The 13630-nt window shown below is 47.9% G+C and overlaps 1 protein-coding gene across 1 annotated transcript in view; it reads left to right on the forward strand.

The window, feature by feature from the left end:
• Positions 1-10459, forward strand: part of xrra1 (X-ray radiation resistance associated 1) — a 46113-nt gene extending 35654 nt beyond the window's left edge. Inside the window, 3 exon segments of the mRNA XM_055631487.1 lie at positions 2890-3005; positions 5004-5109; positions 7809-10459. Coding sequence (XP_055487462.1) covers positions 2890-3005; positions 5004-5109; positions 7809-8035 — 449 coding nt within the window. The 3' untranslated portion in view covers positions 8036-10459.
• Positions 10460-13630: the final 3171 nt, after the last annotated feature.

Below are 13630 nucleotides of genomic sequence, written 5' to 3' on the forward strand. Positions count from 1 at the left end.
TACTTACCTGCAACCACCAGGTTCTTGAACCGACCCCCACAAGAGTTAGATAGAGCTCTAGGGGCTAGTGGAATCAAGGGATATGGGGAGAAGGCAGGCACGGGTTATTGATTGGGGACGATCAGCCATGATCACAATGAATGGCGGTGCTGGCTCGAAGGGCCAAATGGCCTCCTCCTGCATCTATTTTCTATGTTTCTATGTTTCTAACACTAAGCTATGCGGGGATCCTGCATGGGGGAAGTGCCGTGAAGCAGGGATACTTTGTAAACACCCTTTGTGGGCGACTATTGGCATACATTGGGAACGCAAGCAAAGAATTGCACTGTGCCTTGTCACATGCGACAATAAAGCATTCTTTCATTCATTCAACCTCAGCATCAGAACACTAGGGACCTCTTGCAATAAGTACTGTGTGCAGTTTTGGTTCACTAATTTGAGGAAGGACATTCTTGCTATTGAGGGAGTGCAGCGTAGGTTCACCAGGTTAATACCCGGGATGGCGGGACTGTCATATGCTGAGAGAATGGAGCGGCTGGGATTGTATATTCTGGAGTTTAGAAGGATGAGAGGGGATCTTATTGAAACATATAAGATTATGTAGGGTTAAGGATTTTGTGCAGTTTTGGTCCCCGAATTTGAGGAAGGACATTCTTGCTATTGAGGGAGTGCAGCGTAGGTTTACAAGGTTAATTCCCGGGATGGCGGGACTGTCGTATGCTGAGAGAATGGAGCAGCCGGGCTTGTACACTCTGGAATTTAGAAGGATGAGAGGAGATCTCATTGAAACATATAGGAATGTTAAGGGCTTGGACACGCTAGAGGCAGAAAACATGTTCCGGTTCTCTGCATACTTTCAAGAGAGAGCAAGATAGGGCTCTTAAAAATAGCGGAGTCAGGGGATATGGGGAGAGATGGCAGGAACGGGGTACTGATTGTGGATGATCAGCCATGATCACATTGAATGGCGGTGCTGGCTCGAAGGGCCAAATGACCTACTCCTGCACCTATTGTCTATTGTCTATTGACACGCTACAGGCAGGTAAAATGTTCCCGATGTTGGGGGAGTCCAGAACCAGGGGCCACACAGATTAAGAATAAAGGGTAAGCCATTTAGAATGGAGATGAGGAAACACTTTTTCTCACAGAGAGTTGTGAGTCTGTGGAATTCTCTGCTTCCGAGGGCGGTGGAGGCCGGTTCTCTGGATGCTTTCAAGAGAGAGCAAGATAGGGCTCTTGAAAATAGCGGAGTCAGGGGATATGGGGAGAAGGCAGGAACGGGGTACTGATTGTGGATGATCAGCCATAATCACATTGAATGGCGGTGCTGGCTCAAAGGGCCGAATGTCCTAGTCCTGCACCTATTGTCTATTGCTTATAGTGTATTGATTTTCACAGGGTCTTCTTTCTTTTAAAAGTTGTGTGTGTGTAATTTGTGTGTAATTTAGAAATAATTATTCATGTGTTGTCTGAACCCGTGCGTGTGAGATGTTGCTGCAAGCAAGGTTCTCATTGTACCTGTTCCTCATGTGTGTAGATGACACTAAACTTGACAATGACCATCCCACGCTGGGATGCCCAGCAGGTCAGGCAGCTTCTGTGGAGACACAAGTGCAGTTAATATCTTGAGTTTATGATGCTTCAGGTCTGAAACAACCTGATGTGATTTTTACATCATCACAGTGCGTGCAGCTGGTCGAACCGCTGCCTCACAGCGCCACGGACCGGGTTCGATCCTGACCTCAGGCGCTGTCTGTGTGGAGTTTGTACGTTCTCTCTGTGATCACTGGAGTTTAGAAGGATGAGAGGGAATCTTATAGAAACATGTAAAATTCTTAAAGAATTGGACATGCTAGATGCAGGAAACATGTTCCCGATGTTGGGGGAGTCCAGAACCAGGGGCCACACAGTTTAAGAATAAGGGGTCGGCCATTTAGAACGGAGATGAGGAAACACTTTTTCTCATAGAGAGTTGTGAATCTGTGGAATTCTCTGACACGGAAGGCAGTGGAGGCCAATTCACTGGATGTTTTAAAGAGAGAGTTTGATTTAGCTTTTAAGACTAATGGTATCAAGGGATATGGGGAGAAAGCAGGAAGGGGGTACTGATTGGGGATGATCAGCCACGATCATATTGATTGGTGGTGCTGGCTCGAAGGGCTGAATGGCCTACTCCTGCACCTATTTCCTGTTTCTATGTCCAACAGGTTTGCGTTTCAGTTGTGAATTTGAAGTTAAAAGTTGTCTGGTTGTTTGAGGGGTGGTTGGACAAAGCACAGCAGTGAGTGGGGAAGGAGAGATGTGGGACTGTGCAGGACATGGGTGCGGCAGGGTGGCGCAGCGGGTAGAGCTGCTGCTCACAGCACCAGAGACCCAGCCGGGTTCCATCCCGACCACGGGTGCTGTCTGTACGGAGTTTGCATGTTCTTCCCGCAACCCGCATGGGTTTTCCCAGTGTGCTCCGCTTTCCTCCCACACTCTAAAGACGTGCAGGTTTGTGGTCACTGACGTTAAGGTGTTAGTTACACAATAATGTCACACAAAAAAGCACTGGCTATAATAATGGCGTGGGCACTCCAAAAGGCACACAGGTTTGTAGGTTCATTGGCCTCAGTAAAATTGTAAATTGTCTCTAGTGTGTGGGATATTGCTAGTGTACGGGAGGGGATCGCTGGTCGGCACTGACTGGGAAGGGCCTGTTTCCGCGCTGTATCTCTAAAGTCAGATAGAACCAGGTATGATTCACAGACTCTTTTTTAACCTCGATTGTCTTCACCAGTTCTAGATTTGACCCTGCTTCAATAGACAACGGGTGCAGGAGTAGGCCATTCGGCCCGTCGAGTCGTTGCTTCTTCCGTGCTTTTCTTGATGGGATGTTTTTCCCTTCAGGAATTCAGCAGAACGTTCAGCAGCTGGAGTGGCGGCTTCGCAAGTTGCAACTCTACCCTGACCCCTGCGCCAGAGTCAACCTCTCGCAGCAACACTTCCAGCCCAAGCACAGGAAGGTATCTCTATGCACCCGCAACCATGCATCACTGTATCCGCAGCACACTGTGTGGAGGCCAAGTCAGTGGATATATTTAAGGTGGAGAGAGATAGATTCTTGATTAGTACGGGTGTCAGAGGTTATGGGGACAAGGCAGGAGAATAGGGTTAGGAAGGAGAGATAGATCAGCCGTGATTGAATGGCAGAGTAGACTGGATGGGCCGAAAGGCCAAATTTTACTCCTATTCCTTATGACCTTATGCCTTCAGCTTAGAGAGTTACACTTCAAGTGACCCTTGCATTCCCTCTCTCTCCATCCCTCTCCCACCCAAGTCATTATACCCAAAGATCCTATAGCGAGCAAGATAGTCCACTCGATGGAAAAGATGTAGTACAGTCATGGGCAGATTCATGGGAAGTTTTGGCCCCATTTCCATAACCAGCTTCAGTCTCCGCACCAAAGATCAAAGATCCTATAGCTTCAGTTGTCCTGTTGAGTCTCATTGTCTGTAACTGGTTTTCACCTAGCCGCTAGCTAACAATGGCCTGTTTCCTTTATCATCGTTACCTTTTTGCATACCTTTCATTCATTTGTTCTATATCTCTCCCTATCACCGTCTATATCTCTCGTCTCCCTTTCCCCTGACTCACAGTTTGAACAACTGAAGACCCGAAACATCGCCTATTCCTTTTCTCCACAGATGCTGTCTGACCCGCTACGTTGCTCCAGCTTTTTGTGTCTCTTCGAGCGTTTAGTTTAGTTTAGTTTAGTTTATTGCCACATGTACAGAGGTAAAGTGAAAAGATATTTATTGTGTGCTAACCAGTCAGCGGAAAGACTGTACATGATTACAATCAAACCATCCACTGTGTACAGATACAGGATAAAGGGAATACCGTTTAGTGCAAGGTAAAGTCCAGTAAAGTCCGATTAAAGATAGTCCAAGGGTCCCCAATGAGGTCGATGGGAGGTCAAGACTGCTCTCTAGTTGGTGATAGAATGGTTTGATTGCCAGATAATAGCTTGTCCCTGAATCTGGAGGTGTGCATTTTCACTCTTGCCTGATGGGAGAGGGGAGAAGAGGGGTTAGACTCGCCCTTGATTATGCTGCTGGCCTTGCCGAGGCAGCGTGAGGTGTAGATGGAGTTAAACACCACAAATATCCTTGGGTAAATGTTGTTAACTACTTGCCTTAACTACTTCCTCTGGCAGACAGACACAAAATGCTGGAGTAACTCAGCGGAACAGGCAGCATCTTTGGAGAGAAGGAATGGGTGACGTTTCAGGTCGAGACCCTACTTCAGTCTGAAGAAGGGTCTCGACCCGAAACATCACCCATTGCTTCTATTCAGAGATACTGCCTGTCCCGCTAAGTTAACTCCAGCTTTTTGAGTCTATCTTCAGTTTAAACCAAAGATCCTATAGCGAGCAAGATAGTGCACTCGATGAAAAAGACATAGTACGGTCATGGGCAGATTCATGGGTAATTTTCGGCCCCATTTCCGTAACCGGCTTCCGTCTCCGCACCAAAGATCCCATAGGATACTAATGCGGAGACGGAAGCCGGTTACAGAACATCCTCGTAAAAATAAGTTATTTGGTAAAGATCTTCTCCTCATTTTCAGAATTTTAATTTATTAACACAAACTGTTCCCCCGCAACGTTGATTACACTGCGAGTCGGGTCGGGTTACTGAAATGGATGAAAAAAAGGCCCACGTTCCGTACCGTTGCGTACTACACATTAGCCCATTGCATTTAGCAGGAGTGGTCTATCTTGCTCCGCTATAGGATCGTTGGTTTAAACCAGCGTATGCAGTTCCTTCTGACATACGTCCTCTGGTAGCTCATTCCATCCGGTCACGCCCTCTGCGTGAATTAGTTATGAGGGGGATATACACTCTCTTCATGTGCCCGTTCGCTGGGTTCCCCCCTGGGCTTCCCCATCTTACCGAGGGTCTTGGGGTGAGGGGAGGCGGTATTTGTGGAGGATGTTGACTGTTTTCCTTCTGTGCAGCCTCAGAAACCTCCAGAACGTACGTGCCACAGAAGCAAAGCTGAGCAAATGGAGGAGATACTGAGAACGATGAGGGAGCAGAGAGCACTGACCGTCATCCCACTAGGTACTCCATCAGAGTATTGTTTCCCACCGCCATTCGGCCCCTCGCCCCTTCAGGCTATCCCACTGCAGCGCGGAACTGCCTCTTGATTCGTCTCCTCCCTATACCTCCTTACTCTTCAAAGAGTCCTGGGTGGTCATGCACTCTCCTCCCCCCCCCCCTTCACCACCCCCAACCATCGAGGGGTCCTGACCCAAAACATTACCCATCCGTGTTCCCCACAGATGCTGCCTGACCCGCTGAGTTACTCCAGCACTCTGTGAAACGTTACCTATCCATGTTCCCCACAGATGCTGCCTGACCCGCTGAGTTACTCAAGAGCCCTATATAGCTCTCTCTTGACCCGCTGAGTTACTCAAGAGCCTTATATAGCTCTCTCTTGAAAGTATCCAGGGAACCGGCCTCCTCCGCCCTCTATGGCAGAGAATTCCACAAACTCACCACTCTCTGTGTGAAAAAGTATTTCCTCATCTCCGTTCTAAATGGCTTACTCCTTATTCTTAAACTGTAGCCCCTGGTTCTGGACTCCCCCAACATCGGGAACATGTTCCCTGCCTCTAGCGTGTCCAAACCCTTAACAATCTTATATGTTTCAATAAGATCCCCTTAAGTTTACTAGAATGATCCTGGGGATGATAGGGTTAACTTTTGAGTGTTTGACGGCACTGGGCCTGTACTCGCTGGAGTTTAGAAGAATGAGGAGGGACCTCATTGAAACATACATAGTGAAAGGCTTGGATACAGTGGATGTGGAGAAGATGTTTCCACTAGTGGGAGAGTCTAGGACCTGAGGGCACAGCCTCAGAGTTAAAGGATGTACCTTCAGAAAGGAGATGAGGAGTAATTTCCTTAACCAGAGGGTGGTGAGTCTGTGGAATTTACTGCCACAGCGGTGGTGGAGGCCAAGTCATTATTAAAGCGGAGATTGATAGAGTTTTGATTAGTAAGGGCTGGGGTTATGGGGAGAAGGCAGGAGAATAGGGTAATACACATCAGCCATGATTGAATGTGTAGAAAAGAACTGCAGATGCTGGTTTAAACTGAAGACAGACACAAAATGCTGGAGTAACTCAGCGGAACAGGCAGAATCAGTCAGAAGTAATCAGTCTGAAGAAGGCTCTCGACCCGAAAAGTCACCCATTCCTTCTCTCCAGAGATGCTGCCTGTCCCGCTGAGTTACTCCAGCAATTTTGTGTCTCGCCATGATTGAATGGTGGAGTAGACTCGATGAGCCAAATGACCCAATTCTGCTGCAGTGTCTGATGAGATCTCTGGGCACCGAGCTGGTGACTTGCCATTCTAGCGGCCCGGTGATGAGAGGACTGCAGCCAGTCCTCCTAATCTGGTCTTTGGTCACCTAATCTGAGGAAAGACATTCTTGCCATAGAGGGAGTACAGAGAAGGTTCACCAGACTGAATCCTGGGATGGCAGGACTTTCATATGAAGAGAGACTGGATAGACTTGGTTTGTACTCGCTAGAATTTAGAAGATTGAGGGGGGATCTTACAGAAACTTACAAAATTCTTAAGGGGTTGGACAGGCTAGATGCAGGAAGATTGGTCCCGATGTTGGGGAAGTCCAGAACAAGGGGTCACAGTTTAAGGATAAGGATAAGGGGGAAGGTGAGGTGCTACATCTTGGCAGGACAAATCAAAATAGGACGTACATGGTAAATTGAAGAATGTAGTTGAACAGAGGGATCTGGGAATAACTGTGCACAGTTCCCTGAAAGTGGAATCTCATGTAGATAGGGTGGTAAAGAAAGCTTTTGGTGTTCTGGCCTTTATAAATCAGAGCATTGAGTATAGAAGTTGGGATTTAATGTTAAAATTGTACAAGGCATTGGTGAGGCCAATTCTGGAGTACGGTGTACAATTTTGGTCGCCTAATTATAGGAAGGATGTCAACAAAATAGAGAGAGTACAGAGGAGATTTACTAGAATGTTGCCTGGGTTTCAGCAACTTAGTTACAGAGATAGGTTAAACAAGTTAGGGCTTTATTCTTTGGAGCGCAGAAGGTTAAGGGGGGACTTGATAGAGGTTTTTAAAATGATGAGAGGGATAGACAGAGTTGACGTGGATAAGCTTTTCCCACTGAGAGGAGGGAAGATGCAAACAAGGGGACATGACTTGAGAATTAAGGGACAGAAGTTTAGGGGTAACATGAGGGGGAACTTCTTTACTCAGAGAGTGGTGGCTGTGTGGAATGAGCTTCCAGTGAAGGTGGTGGAGGCAGGTTCGTTTATATCATTTAAAAATAAATTGGATAGTTATATGGACGAGAAAGGAATGGAGGGTTATGGTCTGAGCGCAGGTATATGGGACTAGAGGAGAATACGTGTTCGGCACGGACTAGAAGGGTCGAGATGGCCTGTTTCCGTGCTGTAATTGTTATATAGTTATATGGTTTTAGGACATAGATGAGAATTTTTTTTTCCTCAGAGTGGTGAATCTGTGGAACTCTCTGCCACAGAAAGTAGTTGAGGCCACAGTTCACTGGCTATATTTAAGAGGGAGTTAGATGTGGCCCTTGTGGCTAAAGGGATCAGGGGGTATGGAGAGAAGGCAGGTACAGGATACTGAGTTGGATGATCAGCCATGATGATATTGAATGGCGGTGCAGGCTCGAAAGGCCGAATGGCCTACTCCTGCACCTATTGTCTATGTTTCTAACCCGGGGGACGTTGCCCTTTGCTCACAGCTCGGGTCCTGCGGGTGAAGGATGCCAGCAGCCAGGAGTACCGGGAGGCAGCAGCTCTACTGCGGGTCATGCAACAGAAGTACAGCCAGATGCGGCGTAGGCTGACGGCCAACTTCACCAAGCTCCACGACGAGTGCGTGCAGCTGAAGGGGAAGATGCCAGAGGCCGAGCGGCCTCCCCACAGCTTCACCAGCCTGGAGGAACCCAGCTGCAGCAGCCTGGACTAGGGCCACCTTGCTGGGACCCATTCCTACGAACCTTGCCCACTGCACCGGCAAGCACCTAGTCTGAAAACCAACCCAATTGAAGGAAAGTTTTGACGATAAATGTTACCGTAACTTTGCCTCGCTGTTCCAGCTTCCTTCTTCACCATTCTGCAGATTGGTCAACTGTTTGCTGACGCTGGTTCAAACCAAAGATGGACACAAAAAGATGGGAGTAACTCAGCGGGACAAGCAGCATCTCTGGAGAGAAGGAGTGGGTGATGTTTCCGGTCGACAAAAGACAATAAGTGCAGGAGTAGGCCATTCGAGTCAGCTCCGCCATTCAATGTGAACATGGCTGATCATCCCCAATCCTGCCTTCTCCCCATATCCCCTGACTCCGCTATCTTTAAGAGCCCTATCTAGCTCTCTCTTGAAAGCATCCACCGCCCTCTGAGGCAGAAAATTCCACAGACTCACAACTCAAAAAAGAAGGGTCTCGACCCGAAACGTCACCCATTCCGTCTCTCCAGAGATGTTGCCTGTCCCGCTGAGTTACTCCAGATTTGTGGGCATTGTCCCCACAGTTGGGTGGTCAGAGTTGGGAAGGAATGGTTTCCCGGAAGTCACTGTGTAGAAGCAGGTCTTGGCTGGCCATGGACACTCGCTGCTGAATCTCACCTTCCCAATGGCTACGTCTGATCAGTTTCACCCCCAAGTAGAAACAAGGATCTCTGGTTGCAGGTTTACACAAAAAAAAGTGCTGGAGTACCTCAGTGGGTCAGGCAGCATCTCTGGAGGAGGTGGATAGGTGACATTTCAGGTTGTGTCCATTCAGACTAACCATTTTATCCACAGAATTCTGAAGGGTCCCGACCCAAAATGTCACCTAGCCATAGTCATACAGCATGGAAACAGGCCCTTTGGCCTAACTTGTCCCAGCTACACTAGTCCCACCTGCCAGCGTTTGGCCCACATCCCTCCAAACCTGTCCTATCCATGTACCTGTCTAAACGTTGTGATAGTACCTGCCTCAACTACCTCCTCCGGCATCTTGTTCCATACACCCACCATTCTCTGTGTGAAAAAGTTACCCCTCAGGTGCCCATTAAATCCCCCCCCCCCACACCCACCTTAAACCTATGGGCTCTGGTTCTCCGTTCTGAATTCTCCATGTTCTCCAGAGATGCTGCCTGACCCGCCGAGTTACTCCAACACTTGGACTCTCTGTTGAATCAGGATCTCGGCGTATTGAGATTGGAGCAGCGACTATTCAGAAGGTGCTGGTGGGATAAAAGCTCACAGTCTCACCCTGACTGGCAAACTCCAGCAACCAGAAACAATAGACAATAGTCAACAGACAATAGGTGCAGGAGTAGGCCATTCGGCCCTTTGAGCCAGCACCGCCATTCAATGTGATTATGGTTGATCATCCCCAATCAGTACCCCATTCCTGCCTTCTCCCCATAGCCCCTGACTCCGCTATTTTTAAGAGCCCTATCCAGCTCTCTCTTGAAAGCATCCAGAGAACCGGCCTCCACCGCCCTCTGAGGCAGAGAATTCCATAGACACACAATTCTCTGTGAGAAAAAGTGTTTCCTTGTCTCCGTTCTAAATGGCTTACTCCTTATTCTTAAACTGTGGCTCCTGGTTCTGGACTCCCCCAACATTGGGAACATGTTTCCTGCCTCTAGCGTGTCCAAATCCTTAACAATCTTATATGTTTCAATGAGATGCCCTCTCATCCTTCTAAACTCGAGTGTACAAGCCCAGCCGCTCCAGTCTCTCTGCATATGACAGTCCCGCCATCCCGGGAATTAACCTTGTAAACCTACGCTGCACTCCCTCAATAGCAAGAATGCCCTTCCTCAAATTAGGTGACCAAAACTGCACACAATACTCCAGGTGTGGTCTCACTAGGGCTCTGTACAACTGCAGAAGGACCTATTTGCTTCTATATTCCATTCCTCTTGTAGAAACAAGCAACTGCAGATACTGGCTTATACCAAAGACAGACACAAAAGTGCTGGAGTAACTCAGCAGGTCAGGTAGCATTGCTGGCGAAAAAAGAATGTGTAAGTTTGTACGTTTTGACCTGAAACGTCACCCATCCTTTTTCTCCAGAGATGCGGCCTGTCCCGCTGAGTTACTCCAGCATTTTGTGTCTATCATCATCATAGTTCTGGCACCTTCAACACCTGCGGTTGCCTTGCCCTTAGCAGCTTTGCATTTCTTAAGCACCTGTCACATCCTCGGGAATTAATAAAAAATAAACTTGCGAGACTTTTAAAGTGCAGTTAGTTTATGTAGGCAATGTAGCAATCCTTCACAGCAGAATATTAAATTTGATTTAATCTGTATTGGGGAGGCAGTCAAAAGGAACCCATGAAAGGAACTCCTTGGTCCTTTGAAGAACAGAACCTGTGAAATAGGTTGAAAAGTAGAAACTGCAGATGCTGGTTTATACCAAAGATAGACATAAAGTGCTGGAGTAACTCAGAGGGTCAGGCAGCACCTCTGGATGACGTTTCAGGTCTGAAATATCCCAACCTGAAACGTCATGCTTCCTTTTTCTCCAGAGATGCTGCTGAGTTACTCCAGCACTTGGTGTTTATTTTAGATAGGTTAAAAATTCCATTTAAATGAGCCCGATACCAAGGAATGCGAGACAAATCACAAACTGATTTGGGCAGAGTGTGTACACTCACTGGCGTACTCGGTTCCGTCTGAACGCTTCCCAATTTGAAGAGGAGCCCCCTTCCCACGGCAAACTTTTGGTCCACATTTTTGCCATTTGTGTGATTCAAACAGCAGAGATAATCCACTGATGTTAAAATAACCGGTTAAAGCACATGATGCCGTAGCCAGGACGGAAACACCGTGATCTGGGATCACGGTCGGGGGCTGTGTTCCAAGCAAGTCTCCCTCATCACTCATCTCATTCCTGTGCACTAATACATCAACTTAATGCATTGGAAATAAATTCAACTACAGTGGGATTGTTATTGTTGCCTCTGACAACTAGTCACCCCGGAGACAAAAAAAAGATAAAAGTGCTGGAGTAATTCAGCGGGTCAGGCAGCATCTGTGGAGAACATGGATAGGCGACGTTTCACAGAGTGCTGGAGTAACTCAGCGGGTCAGGCAGCATCTGTGGAGAACATGGATAGGTGACGTTTCACAGAGTGCTGGAGTAACTCAGCGGGTCAGGCAGCATCTGTGGAGAACATGCATAGGTGACGTTTCACAGAGTGCTGGAGTAACTCAGCAGGTCAGGCAGCATCTGTGGAGAACATGGATAGGTGACGTTTCACAGAGTGCTGGAGTAACTCAGCGGGTCAGGCAGCATCTGTGGAGAACATGGATAGGTGACGTTTCACAGAGTGCTGGAGTAACTCAGCGGGTCAGGCAGCATCTGTGGAGAAACATGGATAGGTGACGTTTCACAGAGTGCTGGAGTAACTCAGCGGGTCAGGCAGCATCTGTGGAGAACATGGATAGGTGACGTTTCACAGAGTGCTGGAGTAACTCAGCGGGTCAGGCAGCATCTGTGGAGAACATGGATAGGTGACATTTCACAGAGTGCTGGAGTAACTCAGCGGGTCAGGCAGGCAGCATCTCTGAAGAACAGATAGGTGACGTTTTGGGACCCATCTTCAGAATGGTGGTGGGGAAAAGCTGCAAGAAAGAAGGGGCAGGACATAGCCTGACAAGTGATAGGTGGATATAGATGAGAGGAGGCTTGACAGGCAGATGGTTAGACAAAACCCAGAGATGAAAAGACAAAAGGTATGAGAAAATTGGCTCCATGAATTACTAATTGTGAAGCTAGAGGAAGGAATGTAGGTGGAAGGAGGGAAATAGGTGTGAGTCCAGGTGTGGCACAGGGAGGGGGGTGAAGGCAGAAAGGAGGGTTTTGAGGGTACCCAAATTCGGAGAATTCAATGTTCATTCCATTGGGTTATAAGCCACCGAAGCGGAATACGAGGTGCTGTTCCTCCAATATGCACGTGACCGTACTCCAGCAACAAGTATTGCATACAGTTTTGGTCTCGAAATTTGAGGAAGGACATTATTGCCATAGAGGGAGTGCAGAGAAGGTTCACCAGACTGATTCCTGGGATGTCAGGACTGTCTTATGAAGAAAGACTGGATAGACTTGGTTTATACTCTCTAGAATTTAGGAGATTGAGAGGGGATCTTATAGAAACTTACAAAATTCTTAAGGGGTTGGACAGGCTAGTTGCAGGAAGATTGTTCCCGATGTTGGGGAAGTCCATGCCAAGGGGTCACAGCTTAAGGATAAGGGGGAAATCCTTTAAAACCGAGACGAGAAGAACTTTTTTTTCACACAGAGAGTGGTGAATCTCTGGAACTCTCTGCCACAGAGGGTAGTTGAGGCCAGTTCATTGGCTATATTTAAGAGGGAGTTAGATGTGGCCCTTGTGGCTAAGGGGATCAGGGGGTATGGAGAGAAGGCAGGTACGGGATACTGAGTTGGATGATCAGCCATGATCATATTGATTGGTGGTGCAGGGTTGAAGGGCCGAATGGCCTACTCCTGCACCTAATTTCTATGTTCTAACAAGGTCAGAAATGGGATGGGCAATGGTTAGCAACCAGGAGATCCAGCAGGCCTTGACGGTCCAAGCGCAAGTGTTTGGCGAAATGGTCGCCGAGTCTCCGCTTGGTCTCACCGATGTACAGGAGGCCACATTGGGAAACATAAGATGCAGTAGATGAGGTTGGAGGAGATGCACATGAACCTCTACCTCACCTGGAAGGAACGATGGGGTCCCTGGATGGAGGAGGTAGACGGACAGGTGCTGCGTCTTCTGCGATTGCAGGGCAAGGTACCTGGGGTGGGGGTGGTTTGGGTGGGAAGGGATGAGTTAACCAAAGAGTCGCGGAGGGGAACGTTCTCGGAGTAAAGGGGTGGAAGGTGAGGACCAGGGGAATTCTATCCAAACAGTTAACTCCCCTTCCCATTCCCACACTGATCCTCGCTGGGCCTCCTGCAATGTCAAAGTGATGCCAAACGCAAATTGAAGGAACAGCACCTCATAGTTCGCTTGGGCAGCTTACACCCCAGCAGTATGAAATTGATTTCTCCAAGTAACCCTTGCGTCCTCTCTGTACCTCCCCCAGCCAAGTTATACTAGCTTCAAAGTTGTCTTGTTGAGTCTCATTGTCTGAAACTCATTTTCACCTAGCCCCTAGCTAACAATGGCCTGTTTCCTTTATCATTGTTACTTTTTTGCATATCTTTCATTCATTTGTTCTATATCTCTCATTTTCCTTCCTCCTCTGTCTGAAGGGTCTTGACCTGAAACATCACATACATAGAAAATAGGTGCAGGAGTAGGCCATTCGGCCCTTTGAACCAGCACAGCCATTCGATGTGATCATGGCTGATCATCCACAATCAGTACCCCGTTCCTGCCTCCTCCCCATATCCCCTGATTCCGTTAGCCCTAAGAGCTAAATCTAACTCTCTTTTGAAAGCATCTAGTGAATTGGCCCCCACTGCCTTCTGAGGCAGAGAATTCCACAAATTCACAACTCTCTGGGTGTCACCTATTCCTTTTCTCCACAGATGCAAGGGTTACTTGAAGTTAG

The sequence above is a fragment of the Leucoraja erinacea genome, unplaced genomic scaffold (genome assembly GCF_028641065.1).
Source record: "Leucoraja erinacea ecotype New England unplaced genomic scaffold, Leri_hhj_1 Leri_77S, whole genome shotgun sequence".
NCBI classification, from domain to species: domain Eukaryota; kingdom Metazoa; phylum Chordata; class Chondrichthyes; order Rajiformes; family Rajidae; genus Leucoraja; species Leucoraja erinaceus.